The sequence below is a fragment of the Phyllostomus discolor genome, chromosome 15, assembly GCF_004126475.2.
Source record: "Phyllostomus discolor isolate MPI-MPIP mPhyDis1 chromosome 15, mPhyDis1.pri.v3, whole genome shotgun sequence".
Classification (NCBI taxonomy): Eukaryota; Metazoa; Chordata; class Mammalia; order Chiroptera; family Phyllostomidae; genus Phyllostomus; species Phyllostomus discolor.
Genome location: NC_040917.2, coordinates 1,797,100 through 1,816,166, shown reverse-complemented (window position 1 = coordinate 1,816,166; position 19,067 = coordinate 1,797,100). Strand labels below are relative to the sequence as shown.

General features: G+C 38.4%; 1 protein-coding gene across 1 annotated transcript in view; it reads right to left on the bottom strand.

The window, feature by feature from the left end:
- The window catches only part of LOC114489643 (zinc finger protein 501-like), a 40,908-nt gene that overhangs the window by 9,931 nt on the left and 11,910 nt on the right, over positions 1-19,067 (bottom strand). Inside the window, 2 exon segments of the mRNA XM_036016175.1 lie at positions 7,190-7,820; positions 9,552-9,625. Of these exon segments, the coding sequence (XP_035872068.1) occupies positions 7,190-7,820; positions 9,552-9,625 (705 nt within the window).

Below are 19,067 nucleotides of genomic sequence, written 5' to 3'. Positions count from 1 at the left end.
GAGTGTGCCATTGGAGTAAAGCTGTAACGGAACTACTGGGCAAGTGTAATAGAACATTACAATCATACAACAATAAACTATTTAGTAAATAAGTGGAACAGCAAACACTGATTCTTTTTCTATTTCTGCCCCTTCCTCTGTATATAAACTATCAATAAAAAATAAATAAATATGAAATAAAAATTATCTTGTAAAATAGACATTATCTATAAAGGGTTATAAGTCATAGTTAAATTATATCATTAAAACAGGAAGTGTAAGACATATTTTAAATAAGAAGTGGAAAATTAGGAAAAACTGCAGTGTGAATCATGCACTTACAGATACTATTCCAGGTTTGTTTGGTATTTTTTTTTAAATCATTCTGCCTGGCAACTTCTATACCAACAATTTCTAAGAATAAGTCACATTTATAAACAATCTTTAAAGTACAATCTGTCTATTTCCATTTACTTAATAAAATCACCCTTTCTTCAGTGTTGCATCAACCATACAATCTTTCTGCAGGAACTTATCACCCGCTTCCCACAAAAAGTCCAGTGCTTTGTCTCATGGTCTGTTAGTACAGAACACTTTCTGTAAGCCTGAAGTGGTCTTTCTAGAGATGGGCACCCTGAATCTAATAAGTATAAATTTAGACTTTTATATAGTTCCCCGCCTTCTCTGATGCTTATGTACACAATTAGGAAGTTTGTATTGAGTGTCTGTGTTTTCCAGTAGCAATGGATATGAATGGACCCTACCCAGTGAAGTCAGAGCCTTATTTATACTGACTTGTTCCTAGAGAGCACGAGATATTGATGTTTTGGTTAAAATTCAAAAATAGCAATGTGGTAATCCTAAACTATCAGATTACTGGTATAAACACTAAAGGTAGTCAACAATTAGAATACATTCTGGTTCTTATGATATACAGCATTAGCTGACTTTTGATATAGTGTGATTTGTACTTTCTCTGTATTTTTTCACATTTTCAGAAAATCCCCACAGTTTGGTAGAGTTCTCTTGTAGCACTGGCTTTTATTGATTTGCATGTCTTGATAACATGTAGAAACAGAGTACTGACTAGATGTAAAGATCCCTAGGTGCCCTATTAATTACATTGCAAAATAAATAGTTTATGTTGAAAACTAAACTTCCAACAAAGGTAAAGGTATACTGAAGACAGGTGAGAAATTTGCACATGACAAACTTCCATTTTCCAGCAATACTAAAGATATAGGATTGTTCAGTAATGAAATATTGGTAACATGGAGTTCAATTTAATTTTAAAGTAGCTAGTTACAAAAACCCTATATAAATACACTAATGATTTTCAATTACCTTAGTTTTCCAGAAATGGGTATTTCCCACCATAACCCCAAAACACACACAAATTTATAGTAACCATAGTGCTAATCTTAACATTGAGAAATCAACTAATACACATATTTTTGATATTTGAACATGAATATCTGAACATGAATTTTGAATCTGAACAGGAATAAATGCCAAACAAAAGACCATGCATTACTCTGGTAAATAATCCAAAATAGGAGCCCCTAAAAGTAATCTGAATAAAGGGGAGATTAAAACTGTAAAACAGAGCCCTGGCTGGCGTAGCTCAGTGGATTGAGCGCGGGCTGGGAACCAAAGTGTCCCAGGTTCGATTCCCAGCCAGGGTACATTCCTGGGTTGCAGGCCAGAACCCCCAGCAACCACACATTGATGTGTGTGTGTGTGTGTGTGTGTGTGTGTGTGTCTCTCCTCTCTCTCCCTCCCCTCCCTAAAAATAAATAAATAAAATCTTTAAAAAAACTGTAAAACAGAATATAGTATTGAGAACATGAAAAAGTTAATGTTTTGAAAACATAATGCTGTTCCTAACATGGTCCCAATTCCCAGCTCTTTCTTGTACAAAATCCAAATGCAAACCACATTAAGATACTACACTTCAATTCTTACAACTAGTGTCCTCAAACACAGCAGACACAAGTGTTGGTGAGATAATGAAAAGGGAATCCAAGCTCACCATTGGTGGGAAGGTAAATTGGTGAATACACTACAGAATCAGTGAAAAGGTACCACATATTCCTTGAAAAAGGAAAACCATTTCATGAATACATCCCAGTCATGAAATATATCCAAAAAATAGAATTGGTACCTAAAAGAGAAACCTGCATACCAATGTTCATTGGAGCATTATTTACAAAATCCAATACACACACACAAAAAAACACACAAAAAATATTTAACAACAGATGAATAGAAAAGCATATTTTATAGAAAAGTAATTTGAATGGAATATTTATTATTCAGTGTTTCTACACACACACAAAAGTTGCCTTTTTACCAACATACATGAACTATGAGAACATTCTACTAAGTTAAATGAAGCAGAGGTAGGAAAAATGAGTAATCCTTGTCAGATATCATATACATATAATCTAAAATAAGGAATCCTAGGAGTTGTGATCAAGATTACAGAAAAGGTAAACCCTATACTCAAATGTTCAACCAGCACTTCAGAATTACAACTAAACTACAGAACCACCATTAATCCGAAATCACCTGATTTGGCTCAACAACAGTCATACAAATAAACATAGACAAAGGCACATAGAAATGGGTAGAAGGGGCAAAGAATTGTAGGTCCCATATCCCCAATTTTGTTTGGTGGTTAAAAATAGGGAAAGATAGCTTGGCTACATAAGTTTCCACTAAACAGCAATGGTTCCCAGCATGACTCCTAAATCCCCTGACCCCCCTTGCCACTGGTGGGAAGACACGTCCCCATCACCTCTGGTTATAGAAACTCTTGACAGTTTGCTGGAGGGACATGGCAGGTACCTGGAGTCCCCCATGTTTTCCTTAAAGAGCATGAGAATGGAATTACAAAGACTCAATCACTCTGAGTTTCACTATCATGGCAGGAGTGAGACATGCAGAGAGCACATTACAGGTTTGGCATGGTGTGAGAGCTGGTGGTTCAACTTTCTCTCAGACAGATGTGCTGTCAGAGGTAATTGTTCCTTTCTGCAAAAACACCCCACACCACCACAACACTCAGTAGTACTGGCACCATACCTGAGAGACCTACCACCTGACTATAGCTGTTATCTTTGCTCTGGTGATCCCCTGATATCTTCCACCACCAAAACCGCAGGCCGACCCAAGCATTTTCCAGAAGCTTTTCCATACAGTTGTCCTGTGCTGATACTGTGTTATTCTTTTCTAATATCCATCAAACAGTCGACCTGACTGCTGCATATTCCATAACACCTGCAATGTGACTTTTGCCTGATGTCAACCACAGCAGGCCAGTTTCTCAGTTTGACTTCTCCTGGGCACCTCTAAGACAAACAAAAGTAGCAGCCATCCAAAGACCTTTTTGTATTTCATAGCAAGTCACCTGGCAGAGCAGAAATGGCAGCACAGGTGGACGTCCCCAAACTAGGACATGGGACAGACAGCTCATTTCATGCCAAAGCACCACCAACAACCTCAAGTAACAAACTGGAATAGCAGTCTTACTGGTAACCACAATCGCACTGAAGTAGGTCCAACTTTGAGGGGTTGACTCCTAAACATCTTATGCACCACATCACTTGGGGTTCGAGGTTTATTGTTGTGGCTTCTCCCCATAGTCGACTGGCCCACGTGCAAACCCATCCCATTCAAGTACAAAAGAAGTCAAGGCTAAATGACAAAAGCAGTGTGTACACTGCCCACAGTGGTAAGGAGGGCACAACAAGAGACCCCAGCTCGGGTGAACAGGGAGCCTGTGCCAGTGGATTCTGTAGGACACTCACTACATAAGTCCACCTTAAAGGCCCAGGAACATAGCAGCTTCACCCTATATAGAAATAAGCACAGGGAGGTGGCCTAAATCAAGACAAAAATGTTGTCCTAATAAAAAGAACAGAACTGAGAAACATTGAAATTAAGAGCTATCTGACAGTAACCAGAGGGGACTTGGGAGGGAATCATGAGAGGAAAAGTTAGAAGGGTTTTCAGGAACAGCTATAAAAGAACACATGGACAAAAGTGAAGGAGAGTGGAATCAGTGGAGAGAGTTGGGAAATAAATGTAGACAACTGTACTTGGACAAACCATAAAATCAAAAGTAAAAATAAATAAGAAATGAACACTTTCATTTTTCAGTAAAGAAAGGAGATCATAAATATTCAGTAAGCGATTAGATGTCACTGCAAGCATTGATACTAAAATTAAGTCCAGATCCATTGTCTTTGAATCCTATAAACTGTCAAATAGTAATAGTATAGCATAGTCAAGATATATTGCTTGTTAATGTGAATCAATAAACATAAACTTTATTGATGTAATTACAAAAATATGAATCCATACTCTGAAATTACACTTGTTTGCACTTCTTAAAAAATATTTTGGTGTTGTTGAGGAACAGTTGTCTCCACTTTTGGAAAATAGGATTGGTCTTGCCGGTGTACCTGAGTGGTTGGAGAATGGGCTGAGAATCAAAGGGTGGCCAGTTCAACTCCCAGTCAGGGCACATGCCTGGGTTGTGGGCCAGGTCCCCTGTGGGACCATGTGTGAGGCAACCACACATTGCTGTTTCTCTCCCTCTCTTACTGCCCCTCGTTTCATTCTCTTAATAATAAATAAGTAAATAAAATATTTAAAAATAATTAGCATTTTTAAGCAGCGCACCCTGGTTCTGGATAGTAAGGGGCAGTTCTATAAAAGACCACAAGATGAATTGAAGCACATCTTCTTTCCCACAGAGCCTGGGACATGTACACAGCCTGCAGGCCTGCAGCAGCTACATGTGAGGATGAGGCCAGATGCTGGGAGACTGTAGGAGACCCCAGGACATGTTATTCATTAGGGTTCATATGCAGAGGAGTTTGGGTTTCTTGAACTAAGTTTAGATTGTTCAAAATGAAGCAAAATGATAGCATCTTGGTAAAGTGTGAAGAGATCTTATCTAATGGTTATTCCTGGTGAAAGGCCTGAGGTGGAAGGAAGCGTGTTGCTCAGTGCAGCTGCCAGTAAGTCAGGTCAACAAGGGACATTTTACTGTGACTCTGTGAGATTCTGCCTGGTACGTGAAATTGCAGGGTAAGGTTGTGGCGGTTCAAAGATCCTAGTTACAGAAAATAAATGCCATGACAGCAATATTATAATGTAGCATAGCTGAACTCTTCAAAAAACACATACCATCTACACTTGTTATGAGAATGTTCCAGTAGGCACAATAGAATATATCAATATGGGGAAATTTTCCACATTATTTAATATCAGGGGCCACCAAGAAATCAAACTGCTAATGCCATAACTGCATTGCATTACCAAACAACACATTGTTATTTGTAAACCTGTGTAACGTTAGAGACATTAAAATGTTCCAGTATATTCACCTTTATTAATAAAAATGTAAGTCCACACATCATCTAAATAAAAAAAAAATCAGTACAATTATGTTACATTTTCTCACCACACACACGGGAAATATTTGGGGAGTATTACTGTTCCTGTAAATTATCATCTCATACAACAGTTTGTTGTTGTTTTCTAACTGGAGGCTAACTGTTGAGCAAAAGTGGATGTACAACAATGTTCTGCACTAAGGCATGAACTGCCCATATTCACTCACATATCTTGGATGACTATTTATTCCAACCATATCAACTAATACTCAACAATGGCTATCATGAAGATACATCAGGATTTTAATAAATTCACATTTTCTTAAAAGGTTTAGAAAAGTATTTAAAATTTTCCACATTGCTGTGTCTTAACATTACGCAAAATAGCATGGCTTACATTGTAATATAAAACAAAATGCTGAGAAACCTTAAAAGAGCAACTTCATTTAGATTTTTTGATACATTGTTTATTATACTGTCCTCAATCTTCTACAGAATGATGCTGTACATTAGGTGAGTGACGCAAGTTCCTAGGTTGTTAAGGAACCAGCAATGAACCCACTGACTCCACACATATACCAGGAATAAAACAGTAGCATCAACTGCTAAGGGACTGGGATCAATTAAATATACCCTTGTCAAAATATTACAAATGCGTTCAATATACAGTAGTTGATATTCTGAGTAATTATACCTAACTAGACATCGATCCTCTTGACATTTTTGAGCACACTAAAAATCACTGATTTATATTTTTAAACTTTCTGTGATTCTCTATAATAAGTATTCTGCTTTAGAGCAATACCTGAAAGCTATCATTAAATCTCTACTCTGAATTACAATATTTTGAAAGTGCTTTTCATTTACATATATGCATGAATTTTTATACTTTTCAAGCCACTTTCATGTATAAGTTCTTTGTGATTATGGGAACTGTGTAAATTCACAAAAGTCTTTCTTTCTTTATGAATGTAGAATCTCACCCCAATATCCATTCCAATACAAAATGACACTGTAGGTCCACATATATGATTTTCTACAATTTTCCTTTCTATGTTTTTTATAGTGTGAAATCTCACATGCCACATAAGAAGTGAATGTTGAAAAAAGCTCTAATTTGGTGACTATGCTTTGATTATAGGTTAAAATACTGCCATAATTTTTGCATTTGTACAGTTTTTCTCCAGATGGGTCTCTCCCATTCTGGGTAATGCAGCTCTGACCACTAAAATACTTTTTTTAAACAACTTTTATATGGCTTCTTTCCACTGCGAATGACCTAATGTCATAAAGTGTTGCCAGAGAGTCCACATTTATAAGCCTTGTGTCCAGTATGAATTCTCTGAAGATAAGTAAAGGTTGGAAGTGGCTAAAAGATTTATGTCATTATGTACATTTAAAAGGTTTCACTACAGTATAAATACATTTTATGATGAATGAGAATTGAGGGCTGATTAAAATTTTAGTCACATTAGGTATGTAAGTAAGGCATTTCTTATGTGTGAATTATTTGATGTTGAGAAAGGTTTGAGAAATATAAAGTGATTTATTACATACTCAAAACTTACAAGGTTTCTCTCCTCTATGAATTTTCTGATGACAAGAAAACTCACAGGACTGGTGAAAGGCTTTACCACATATTTTACATACACAAACCTTTTTATGGGACTGGCCTCTCTGATGTAGAATAAGGATTGAGGAGCGTGTAAATGCAATGCCACATTGTGTACATTCATAGGGTTTCTCTCCAGTATGAATTTTCTGATGATTAGTAAGTGTTCCCTGGTGTCTAAAGGCTTTGCCACATTGTGTACATTCATAGGGCTTCTCTCCAGTATGACTTTTCTGATGGTTAGTAAGTGTTCCCCGGTGTGTAAAGGCTTTCCAACATTGTGTACATTCATGAGACTTCTCTCCAGTGTGAATTTTCTGATGTTGAGTCAGGTGTGCAGTCTGGCTAAAGGCTTTCCCACACTGTGTACATTCATAAGGATTCTCTCCAGTGTGAATTTTCAGATGTTGAGTAAGTTGTGAGGTCCAGATAAAGGCTTTTCCACATTGTGTACATTTATAACGCTTCTCTCCGGTATGAATTTTCTGATGATTAATAAGTGTTCCCTTGTGTCTAAAGGCTTTCCAACATTGTGTACATTCATAACACTTCTCTCCAGTGTGAATTTTCTGATGTTGAGTAAGTGTTGATTGGTGCCTAAAGGCTTTCCCACATTCTGTACATTCATAAGGCTTCTCTCCAGAATGAATTTTCTGATGTTGTGTCAGGTGTGCAGTCTGACGAAAGGTTTTGCCACATTATGTACATTCATAAGGCTTCTTGCCAGAATGAATTTTCTGATGTTGAGTCAGATGTCCAGTCTGGCCATACCTTTTGCCACACTGTGTACATTCATAAGGTTTCTTGCTGGTATGAATTTTCTGATGTCAAGTAAGGCCTGAGGAGTTTTTAAATACTTCCCCACAATATGTACATTTATAAGAGTTCTTTCCAGTATGAACTTTTTGGTGGCAATTAAGGTTTGAAGACTGTGTAACTGCTTTGTCACATTGTATACGTTCACAAGGTTTATCTGCAGTGTGAACTCTGATGACAAGTAAAGGTTGAGGACCACCTAAAGGCTTTTCCACATTCTCTACACTCTTAATGCTTTTCTCCAGTATGAATTCTGTGATCTTGTGCAAGACTACCGAACTCTGTAAAGGCACTGTCTCCTTCACTACATTCAAAAATTTTCTTTCCTTTATGATTTTTTTGATATTCATTGAAATCTGAAAACTGGCTAAAAGCTTTAGCACATTCTCCATATTTACCAGGCCCGTGTCCAGTGTGAAATCTTTGCTGATGAGTAAGGGTCGAGGTAATCCTAAATGCATTGCCACATTATTTGCACATATCAGCCTTTTGTGCAGGATAAGCTTTTTTATGTTGATTTACTCCTGAAAAACAATGGCCTGTTTTACCACAGTCTTTAACTTGTGTAGTTTTTCAGAATCTATTTTGTTATGTGTATTTAGATTAGGAATTTGATTGAAGACTTTCATGCATGATAAATATCCTTAAACTTTCTCTCCAATAGCAATATTAGATTCTTCAGTGCTACTTGAAGACTCCTTTAAACATGTGATATATTTACTTTGCTTGGTTTTCAGCTTCACAATAGGAAAATCCTGATGAGTATCGTGATTTGATATTTGGTCAAAGACTTTACCAACTTCATAATGGCTCTAAGAAAATGGAGTCTTCTGGTGTACATTAGGATTTGACCTGTGGATAGAATTCTTCCAATTGGAATTGCATTGAGTACTTCTGTCTGAGTCCCATGTACTCTAGTGAACATTGAACACAGAAAGGCCTTCTGTGAGATCCGTGACTTCATTAAACATGCGTACTTATTCCCAAATAAGCATTCTGCAATCCCTATTAAACCATGTTGGTTGTATTAAAATCACTCCCAAGTAGATTAAAATATTATGCAATTAAACAAAAAATGTTATTTCTAAAAGAAGCATATTTCCTTAGTAAAGGCAATATCAAATTGATCCCATTTAAGCTTTATACATGAATATTAAAGGACCACATTATAAAAAAATATTGACTGATAATTTATTCTCATTCTACGTTTTAAACAATTGAAATGATTACACACACCACAAATTGGTAGATTTCCTAGATTTTGCAGACTGACTTTAGGACAGGGATGTAAAACTCATTTTCCCAGGGGTCACATCAGCCTCCAGGTTCCCTTCAGTGGGCCACATGTGGTTTTAGGATCAGGTAAATGTAACCATTCCTTCACTAGGGGCAAGGAGATTGCTACTGCCACCGGTTATAAACAAGGTGCTGGGCTGGATAACAGAAGGGGGAGGGCCACATTTGGCCTGGAGGTCCTGTGTTTGCCACTTGCACTTTACAAGAATGAATACACTTGAAACATTATTTTAAGTCTTCTTATTTGGAAACACATTGATCTGAAAATGTAGCTGTTTTAAATTAGAAGTTTTCCGAAATTTGTAATGTTTCTCACATCTTTAGATAAGAATAATTTTTCATGTATAATTTTCCAAAATTAGGTCTGTCCATTTAAACATCTTTTCTATCTTGTCACATACTCCTTTATCAGCATCAAAGGCACACCTCTCATATCTTACCAGTGTTGCTTCAAAGAATAAATCTTCTCTTCCTGACCTTAGAGAAAAGTCCTGGTTGTCTGCAGATGACATAGCTGAAAGACACAAAATAAAGGTTCACAGGTGTGAAACACAGGTCAGTGTACATTGAACTTACAAGGAAATTTTAAACAAATCACAGTGTTGAGTACTTCAGAAAAATCTAAATGTTTGTAGCAAGACCAATTATGGTACAATGAGAAAAAGGCACATAGAAAAGGAACAACAGTTGCTTACTCTTAGCAAAAACTGAGCTCACGTTCCCTGGCACACAATGGAAATAATATTAGAAAACTCCATATCTAAGTTCTTTTCTAGACACATAGAGGGTCCAGTGTTTTCAATGATCTCACTGTTTTCAAGTATCTGCAAAATATGTGTTTCTGTTTGGCAGGGCACACAGTGCTCACACCATAAGAAGATATGGTGCATACATTAAAGTGCACACTGAACAGGAAGGGTGATACTTGAAATACCACAGACACTAGTGGACTGAAGATCAATATCAAGCATAAAAAGATACCCTCAGCTTTGAGAAAGAAACTGACACTATATTAAAGTTGCTCCTTACACACAGTCAAAAACCAACACACACCACTTGCATTTACCTAAATTAGAGTTGAAACTAGGGGTGAGTGTTACTTTTTTCCTCTTAAGCTGAAGAAAGCAAGTTCATAAACCCTAGTTGTTTACAGTTATGAAATTCAACAAATATATCAAGACACCAAACAGAAAAACAATTCAAATCAGAAAATTAAACTACATCTACAATATTGGCACTAGGTGTATTGAAATGTAATACCTACAGGATAAAGAAGTGAAAATACCCACATGAATATAGAAACATATCAAAATATGACAACTACTTAATATTAGTAAACCTGTAAATGACCAAAATAAAAATCAAAACAGAGAAAATGTAAAAGTAAGACAAACACAGAATGGGAAGCTGAAAAACAGAATAGTCAAATTGAAAAATACTTGAAAATACAGAAACATCAAGCAGTTGCCTGTTTATGTCCCCAGCCAGGTAAGAGGCCCAACAACCCAGGCACATTCCTTTTCCCAGAAGTAAACCAGATACCTTAGCTTTAAGGGATTTTGCTCCACAAACTGAGCCACTAGGGGCAGGGAAAAAGCTAATAGCTCTTAATTCACTAAAAGGAGAGTTTGTAGGACATTATTTTTTTTATTTTAACACCCAAGGGAAATATAAACCAGGAAAAGTAAATGACTTATATTACACCAAAAATAAAAACACCTGCACATTAAAGCAAATGACCAATGGGATAAAATCACACCCTATAGAAGGAAGAAAATTTCTGCAAAGTGTACCAGGTTACATGAAGGGATTTTTACAAAACATAATGATAAAACAAGTAACCCAATTTTTCAAATGAACAAATATATGTCATTAATTAATTTATGAAAAAAATCAGGAATATACAATGAGATCAGACAGATTCTATCATAAATGGTCTGAGATAAACTGAACCAATACACACAAAATATTATAAGTGGGCCATTTTGTTATGACATGTACCAAAATAAACTTCAAGTGGATTACAACTTAAATTTAAGACCTAAAACCATGAAAACACTAGAAGAAAGGGCAGCTGACAAACTCTGTCATGACTCTTAAAACATATTCTTTTAGATATAACATGGTGGGTAGAGCAGACAGGAGAAAAAATAAACAAGACTACAATAAAATAAGTTTTTGCACAACAATGGAAATCATCAAGAAAACAAACCAATCTAGTGAATAGTGGATGATACCCACAAATAATGCTAAACATTCAAAGGATAGAAGGAACTTACACAAGACCAAAAAAAACACAAAACAGTCTGATGGAAAAACAGGAAGCACTGCCTTGTGTGCTCAATGGATCAAGTGCTGGCGCCTCTGAAACAAAGGATCACCAATTCGATTCCCAGTAAGGGCTTATCCCTACAGTGTGGGCCAGGTTCAGTTTTCATATTACACGTCTGTATACTTGCTGAACAGACCTTGTTACACCAAAAAACATTATCTCTCAACATGTCACCTTCAACCAATTGGTCATGATGTGTTTATGGAAATTATGAAAAAAAAAACAGACTGCAAATCTAAGTTCCATGTTACTGAACAATTACAAACAATTAATTGTATGCACTTCCTAATTTTTTGTCAAGATTCTATTTATTTTTATAGAGGGGAAGGGAGAGAGAAAGAGAGAGAGAGAAACATCCATGTGTGGTTACCTCTTGTGCAGCCGCTTCTGGGGGCCTGGTTTGCAATCCAGGCATTTGCCCCAGAATGGAAATCCAACTGGCGACCCTTTAGTTTGCAGGCTGGTGGTCAACACACTGAAGCATGGAAGCTCAGGAGACCACATACTTTTCAAGGCAAGTTGTAAACCAACTTTGTTTCTCAAATTCATAGTATTAACATTTTAACTGATATCTCAAATGAAATATTAAGAAAAAAGCAACAAAGGAAAAAGCAAGTATCATCATGAGGGAAAAGGAGAACCCATGAGCTGATAAATATAAATATAAATATAAATATATATATATTTGTAATCAGCACATGCCTTTGAAACAAAATGACAGCAGTTTGATTCTTGGTAAGGGCACAGGCCTGGGTTTGGCTCCAGATTCCCATTGGTGGTGTGGGAGACCACTGATCAATGTGTTTTTTTAGGCATCGATGTTTCTCTCCCTTTCTTTTACCCCTCTCTAGAAATACATATTATATATATATATATATATATATATATATATATATATATATATAGTGTCTAAAAGACTCTAAACATCTTATGTCTTTTAGGAAATGAACATTAAAAGAAGGAAAATTGAAGAAGGTGCAGATTCAAGCAACATGAAACCCCAGCTGGAAGGGTCATAATCCAGAACACTGTGAAAAGCAAATACTGCTGTCCATGTGGGGCATATGGAGCTCTCATTCCTTATTGTTGGAAATACAAATTGCTACAGTCCCTTGGGAAGGGTTAAGAAGTCCTCAAACAATAAAGCATATGCTTATTACATAATTCAAAAAAAAATGTGCTCTATAGTATTTAACTAAAGAGGTAAAAATTTTATCTGCATGGGACTATTTTTAGAAAAATCATTCATAAATTCCAAAAATTAAAATCAATGAAGATATACGTGAACAGGTGAATAGAAAAATAAACTGAAATATATGCAATGAAATCTTATGTTGCACTAGAAATGGTATATCAAGGCATGAAAGAAATGTAAATTAATTGAATTAAGAGAATTTTTTCCATCTCACCCACTGCTCAGTTGGTTTGGGTGTTGTCTACATATGTAAGTGTCACAGGATATATGTCACCCCAAAATATTCAATTAATGATTCTAAAGAGACAGGTGCATATATGTATCAATGGTAGGATTAAATACAAAAGCCTGGCAGGTGGAAACATCCACCAGGTAAATGGATGAATACATTAAAAAATGTAGTATATTCAGTGCCAGCTGTTGTGGCTCAGTGGATGGAGTACTGGACTGTGAACAAAAGAGTTCCTGCTTCAGCTTCAAGTCAGGGCTCATGCCAGGGTTTCAGGCCAGGTCCCTAATAGGTGTTGCACAAGAAGCAAAAACACACTAGTGTTTCCCTCTCTTTCTTTTTCTCTTACCCTATCTCTAGACATGAATAAAATTGTTCAAAAAGTTATAAAAATGTAGTACATATACACAATGGGATACTGCTCTGCCCGGAAATAGACAATATGTTTTCACCTGGTACCACAAAGTCAAACTAGAACCTGTTCTAAGTGAAGCACTTGAGTCACAAAGACACATTCCACAGACTTCCACTTAGGGGAGATCTAATGGAGTGCAACTCAGAGAAAAGAAAAGGTAGTTGCCTGGGCCTTTGTTTTATGTAAAATCAGGTATTTGTTGTTAATTTGATATTGGCACATTTCTGCCAGATAGAGGTTTCCAGAATTCAGATGCACAATTAAACAAACAATCTTAATGTGACTTTACTGTACCACTAGAAGAAAGAAGAAGGTAGATATTTATTTACACGATTTCTTATGAAAAAATAAAATAAAAACATATAAATGAGACAACTATAAATATTTTGCTTTTTAACTTTAACTTTTTATTAATGTTTAGTCCAGTTTATGTACGAATCTGTAAAAAATATCCAATCAGGTGCATAAAATGCTTTGCTTATCATTGTAAAGTAAACTGAAAATTAAGCTGTTCAAGGGTGAGTGTTGGAAACTGCCCTGCCTGGTATAAGAAGCTGCAACCCCCACCAAGGCTAAGGCTGAGGGAATGGCCTTGGACCATAAGCCACCAAGGAGACAAAAGCTTATCTCCCTGGCATTGGTGCTGCTTCTGATCCTTTTCCTTCATCCTGCCTGGCTCTCAATGCTTAGAAGGTTAGCCAATGCCGGGTAAGATTCCCAAGTGGGGAACAATCTAAGATAGGCACGATCATGTGGGAGGCCCCCAAAGAAAGGACTTTGGGCTACAGCAAAGGGGGCGATGGATCCTCGCCCTTGGCTTTGACATATCCTGAGTCCTCATTGCCTGCTTGAAAATCTCCTAATCTCTTGGCTGCCTTACTTCCCTTGCTCCACCTAAGCCTGAAACAATGACAGAGGGTGCTGCAGCACTGTGCTGGAAAGGGCGGGTTCCCCAGGTAATCAGGCCTAAGAAGGAATAGGTAAAATTCTGTGAAACCTGCTTTGTTTAGAATTATCTCAATGGAATGATAAGGGTTCAAGCAAGAAGTAGGTTTCATCCTCAAAGATTTACAGCTCTTTAGCTATCTGGCCCTGCATCAAAATATGCCCTCAGCCTTCTTTGTTATCTATTGGTTGATCCTTACTTCCTGGCAATGATTAATGAGCTTTACCTGAATTCCTGTGTAAACAAACCCAATGACAGCCTGCTCCGGAGTGAGAATGAGGCTCTCTCCCCTAAGGAGGGTGGCCAAGGTGCTCCTCAATACAGAGAGTGGCCATTACATCCCTCATTCCCCACAGGACCTGGTTGTTTCTGTGTATGTTTTTCTCATGTTTGATGAGCCATCTGCAGCATCCCAGGGTCACTGCAGGACAGTGGTTGTTCCAGGCCAGCATTTACTGAATTAAATAATAGAATTCTGTGGGGAGTCAGTAACTGATACACATTTGACTGAAAATGTAATGTGTGTTAAGTTATCATGTACGTCTGTCTATACAACAATCAAATGTAGAAAAACAAAAATGTGCCCTTTCCTTGGTTATAAGAGAACTAGGTAGTTTAGGAAGCTAAAGGTTGGTTAAGCACCAAAACACTAAACAGAAAGCTTTTTATTTTTAAGAAAAAAATATGTTTTGTCACTTTCTGTTTTAAGCATATATTTCATTTTTTTCCAGTGGAACCAAAACCTCCAGAACCCCATTCAATGTCTTCCAAATCTTGAACTTCCCCTATTTCTGTATAATAAACCTGTTCACAAGTGTGATGTGCGATGTGGTCACCCTTTTAACATCAAAGTTTCCTTTTCCAAAATTGAACAGTACAACACCAGCATTTCCTCCATAATCTTCATCTATGACACCAGCTGCTACATCTAGGAAGTGTTTGGAAGCCAAACCAGAACATGGAGCTTCTCTTCCATAGCACTCAACAGCAAGAGTGGTCTGAATGTCAGTTTTCACAAGGGCTTTCTCCATAGGTGGCAGTGTGTGAGCATTGGTACTATACAAATCACAGCCACCCCCCCTGTGCGGATCTGTTGGTAGCAGGGGTGGCAGGCTCCCAGAGCACAAAGAAAGGTTTGCCTGCACTGCCCTCCTCTGCAGGACACTACTGCTTTCTGGAGGAGATGGTGTGTACCTCTGCGTGCCATGGCATGCTAGAGCAGAATGTGGGCAAAGGTTGCCACAAAGAAACAGGAAGGTATGGACCGTATTATTTCAAATATTACATTTAACTTAGAACATCTTTTTTTAAAAAAATAATTGATTTATTCTTAGACAGAGGGGTGAGGAAAAACAGGAAACATCATGTAAGATGGCCTCACATGTGCCCCCTGCTGGGGACCTAGCTCACAACCCATGCATGTGCCCCAACAGGGAATTCAGCCATGGACAGATATAAAATTAAGAGTATTTATTTAACTCAAAAGACAAAACAGACGTTGACCATTAAAGAAGCACATAAAAGAAAAGAAAAACAACAACAACAACAACAAGATACTTCATGAACAGTGTAAGGAAAGGAAACAAAAAACAGAGAAAAGTACACTTCAATTCAATGGCAATCGTCATATGGCTCAATTATATTTGAATCAAGTCCTACAATGCCTTAAGTACTGATCTTAAAACTATCATTTACTTTCCTAATAGTTGAAGAAAAACCGTAGAAAGTTAAAGTTTAGAGAACTTATCATATATAAGGAATCACCCTGGAAAATCAGTAATGATAATGACTGACTGAGATGGAGAGATGCTGATGTCCAGGTCTTTCTCTGAAGGGGCCTGACACAGACTTACACCAACTCACAAGCTCTAACCTTCAGCCTTGGGGCAGCAGTTTGAAAGGGGCTAGGGACATTCAGGAAGGGTCTCAACTGTCTGGCTTCAGAGCTTATGCTGGAGATGAGGACATTCTCCCACAAAGAAGCCATCTGAGGACATTCTTCCCTCCTTAGTCCCCCTCACAACAGAGCTTGAAAGTGTTATATCTGAGTCCACTCCAACTGGGCTAATGCTGTAGTGATTCCCTCAGTACCCATGATTCCCTCAGGCCTTGCCCCACTCCACTTGAAAATTCACCCAAGCCATATCCTGTTGGTTTTCCATACAAATGACCCCTCTTGCCTCATGGTGCAGGCTCTCCTAAATGCCTCAAAGAGGCTGAATCTGCCCTCTACATACTCAATACTTCGCAATCGGTGGCTGTGGGAAAAGCAAAAGGACATTTTCTTTCCACATTTTATTGTTGTTCAAGTATAGTTGTTTCCATTTTCTCCATAACTCCCCCAACACAGCCATGCCTACTTCCCCACATTGATCCTACCTCCCTTTAGTTTGTTCCATGTGTCCTTTGTACATCTTCCTGAAAATCAATCCCCTCTACCCCCATTATTTCTTCCACCTCTCCCCTGGTTAGTCAGTTTGTTATTTATGTCCATGTTTCTGGTTAAATTTTGCTTGCTTGTTCATTTTGTTGATTTTTTTTTCTTATAGGTGAGATCATATGGTATTTGTCTTTCACTGCCTGGCTTATTTTATTACCATAGTGTTCTCCAGATCCATCCATGTTGTCCCAAAGCTTAGAAGACCCTTCTACACTAAGAATCCTGACAGACATATTCTAAAGAACCTATGCCCAACATTGTTCGTAGCAGCAGAATTTAAAATGACGAAATGCTGGAAGAAGCTTAAGTGCCCATCAGGAAATGAATGGATGTACAAAGTACAGTACAGGTGCACAAGCACCAAGACATTTTTTAAGTGAAAAACAAAAGTAGATTGTCTCAGGTTGGGGAGTTGCATTGTCATACAAGAAAATCACTGAGTCTACACTTTTAGGGACTTGTTTTCATCCCCAAGAGGGTTAAAAATATAAGTCAGGAAACATGACGCATGTCCCCAGGCTTCCTGGGATTTCTGTGACAAACAGCAGGATCTCAACCACTTCCTTCATGAACCCTATTCTTGGCACAAAAACAAATCTTTAAAAAAGAGAGAAAAATGGATTTTCGATCTAAGATGGCGTCAGAGTAGGAAGGAGCAGATTCGGCTTTCCTCTGCTCAGGGGAGAAAATCCTGACCGATCTATGCAGTAGAAAGGCAAGCAACCAACATATTTCAGCATTTTTGAAAACAGAGGACCAAGGATTGTGTCAGTACCAAAACAACAAGGAATGGACCCTAAGGGGAGTGCTGCAACAAGGTAGGGTCCCATGACAAGCGTGTGGTCCCAGGGCTGCAGCACCAGGCCCGGGGCCACTGCTGGGAGTACCATAGGGTCCTTGGGAGAGAGCCAGGACAACTGCTCCCTCCCCAGCCAATCAAGGTCTGAGAGGCTCTGGGAGGAATCCATGTGCTGGCAAACACACGGGGGCTGTGAGCACCTCTGGAGGCAGTGGACACCGGAGGGGCTGGGTCGCGCAGCAGACCCAGACTCCCACGGTCACCGGTCTGCCTGGAGCGTTTGGAGGTGAGAGAGGCCAGGCCACTGTGGGGAGCGGCGGGCTTGAACGGGAGGAATTTCTCAAGAGGAAGGAGTGAATGGACACAGACACTGTTTGGGGAATTCTCCTAAAGTGATTGGTGGCTCCAGCCTCCCTGCAGCTGTGGGCACCCCTGCATGGGCACGCCGGCCCACCAGCACACGGACACACTAGCAGAGGGGCGCACCAGCACACGGGCACCACGGCACACCAGCGCACCAGCACACGAGCGCACCTGCAAGGTGAGTGTCCCCGCACACCAGCCCACAGCAGTAACCCTGGGGAAAGACCTGATTCCCACACCCAGAGCCCAAGGCTGAGGAGCCAGTGTGAACTCCACTGGCCAAGGAAGAAAAGACAAATAAATCATCCTTCAGCCTGCCTCAACCAGCAAGAGCAGAAAAACCGGTTTGGCCACTTTGAAATCAAAAGACTTTTTAATTTGATTCTATTTTTTTAACAATTTTTAATGTTTTTAAGTTTTATTGTTTTATTCTCTTCTGATTTCTTTTTCCTCTCTTACCTGATCTCTTACTTTATTCCTTCCTCCTTCCTGTCCTCCAATTTTATCTCTTCTTCCTTCCTTCGTCTGCCTTTTCTATTTTTTACTTTTTTAATTTTTTTTCCTAAATACCTACAAGTGAGACAAAATCCTGGATCTGTGAAAAGACCAAAGTTGAACCCAAACAAGGGGCATCGCAACAGCTGGGACAGTGAGATAAATGCCACTCTGCTATTACAGAGAACCTGCAAGTTATTGCATATTTGTATTATTATTATTTTTCCAGTGTCCCTACATCTTTTTTAATAGTACTTTTATATCCCTCTTCTTTTTGTATAGCCTACTTTGCTAGGCTGGGTATATTGTATGACCTGAAAGCTTTCCCCTGATATCTCTTTCTAGACTGCATTACTAATCTACCGTTCTTTACCTCACCTGTGTCCCATCAGCACACTACTCGATGTTCTGTACTTCCTATTTTTGTTACCTAGATCTCATAGACTCTGCCATATGGATGTTGCCATAATATTACTGTAAATAACTGCTGCCCCATGCAATTTTAATTACTTCACAACACCCCCCCCCCCTCAAATCTTAGCCCATTTCAAAGTTTCCTGAACTCTGTACTGTAGTGGTTAACTCTATTCTCTCACACTTTACTAACGTTTACTCTCACCATACCCCAGAATCTGACCTCCCACAACCTCCCTGCTTTATAGATCCAACTCGCAATCCTCCCTCCCCCAACAAGAGTCTTATCTTCTTTCCATTCTTTCTAAAAATCAGCTAGCTGGGTGGA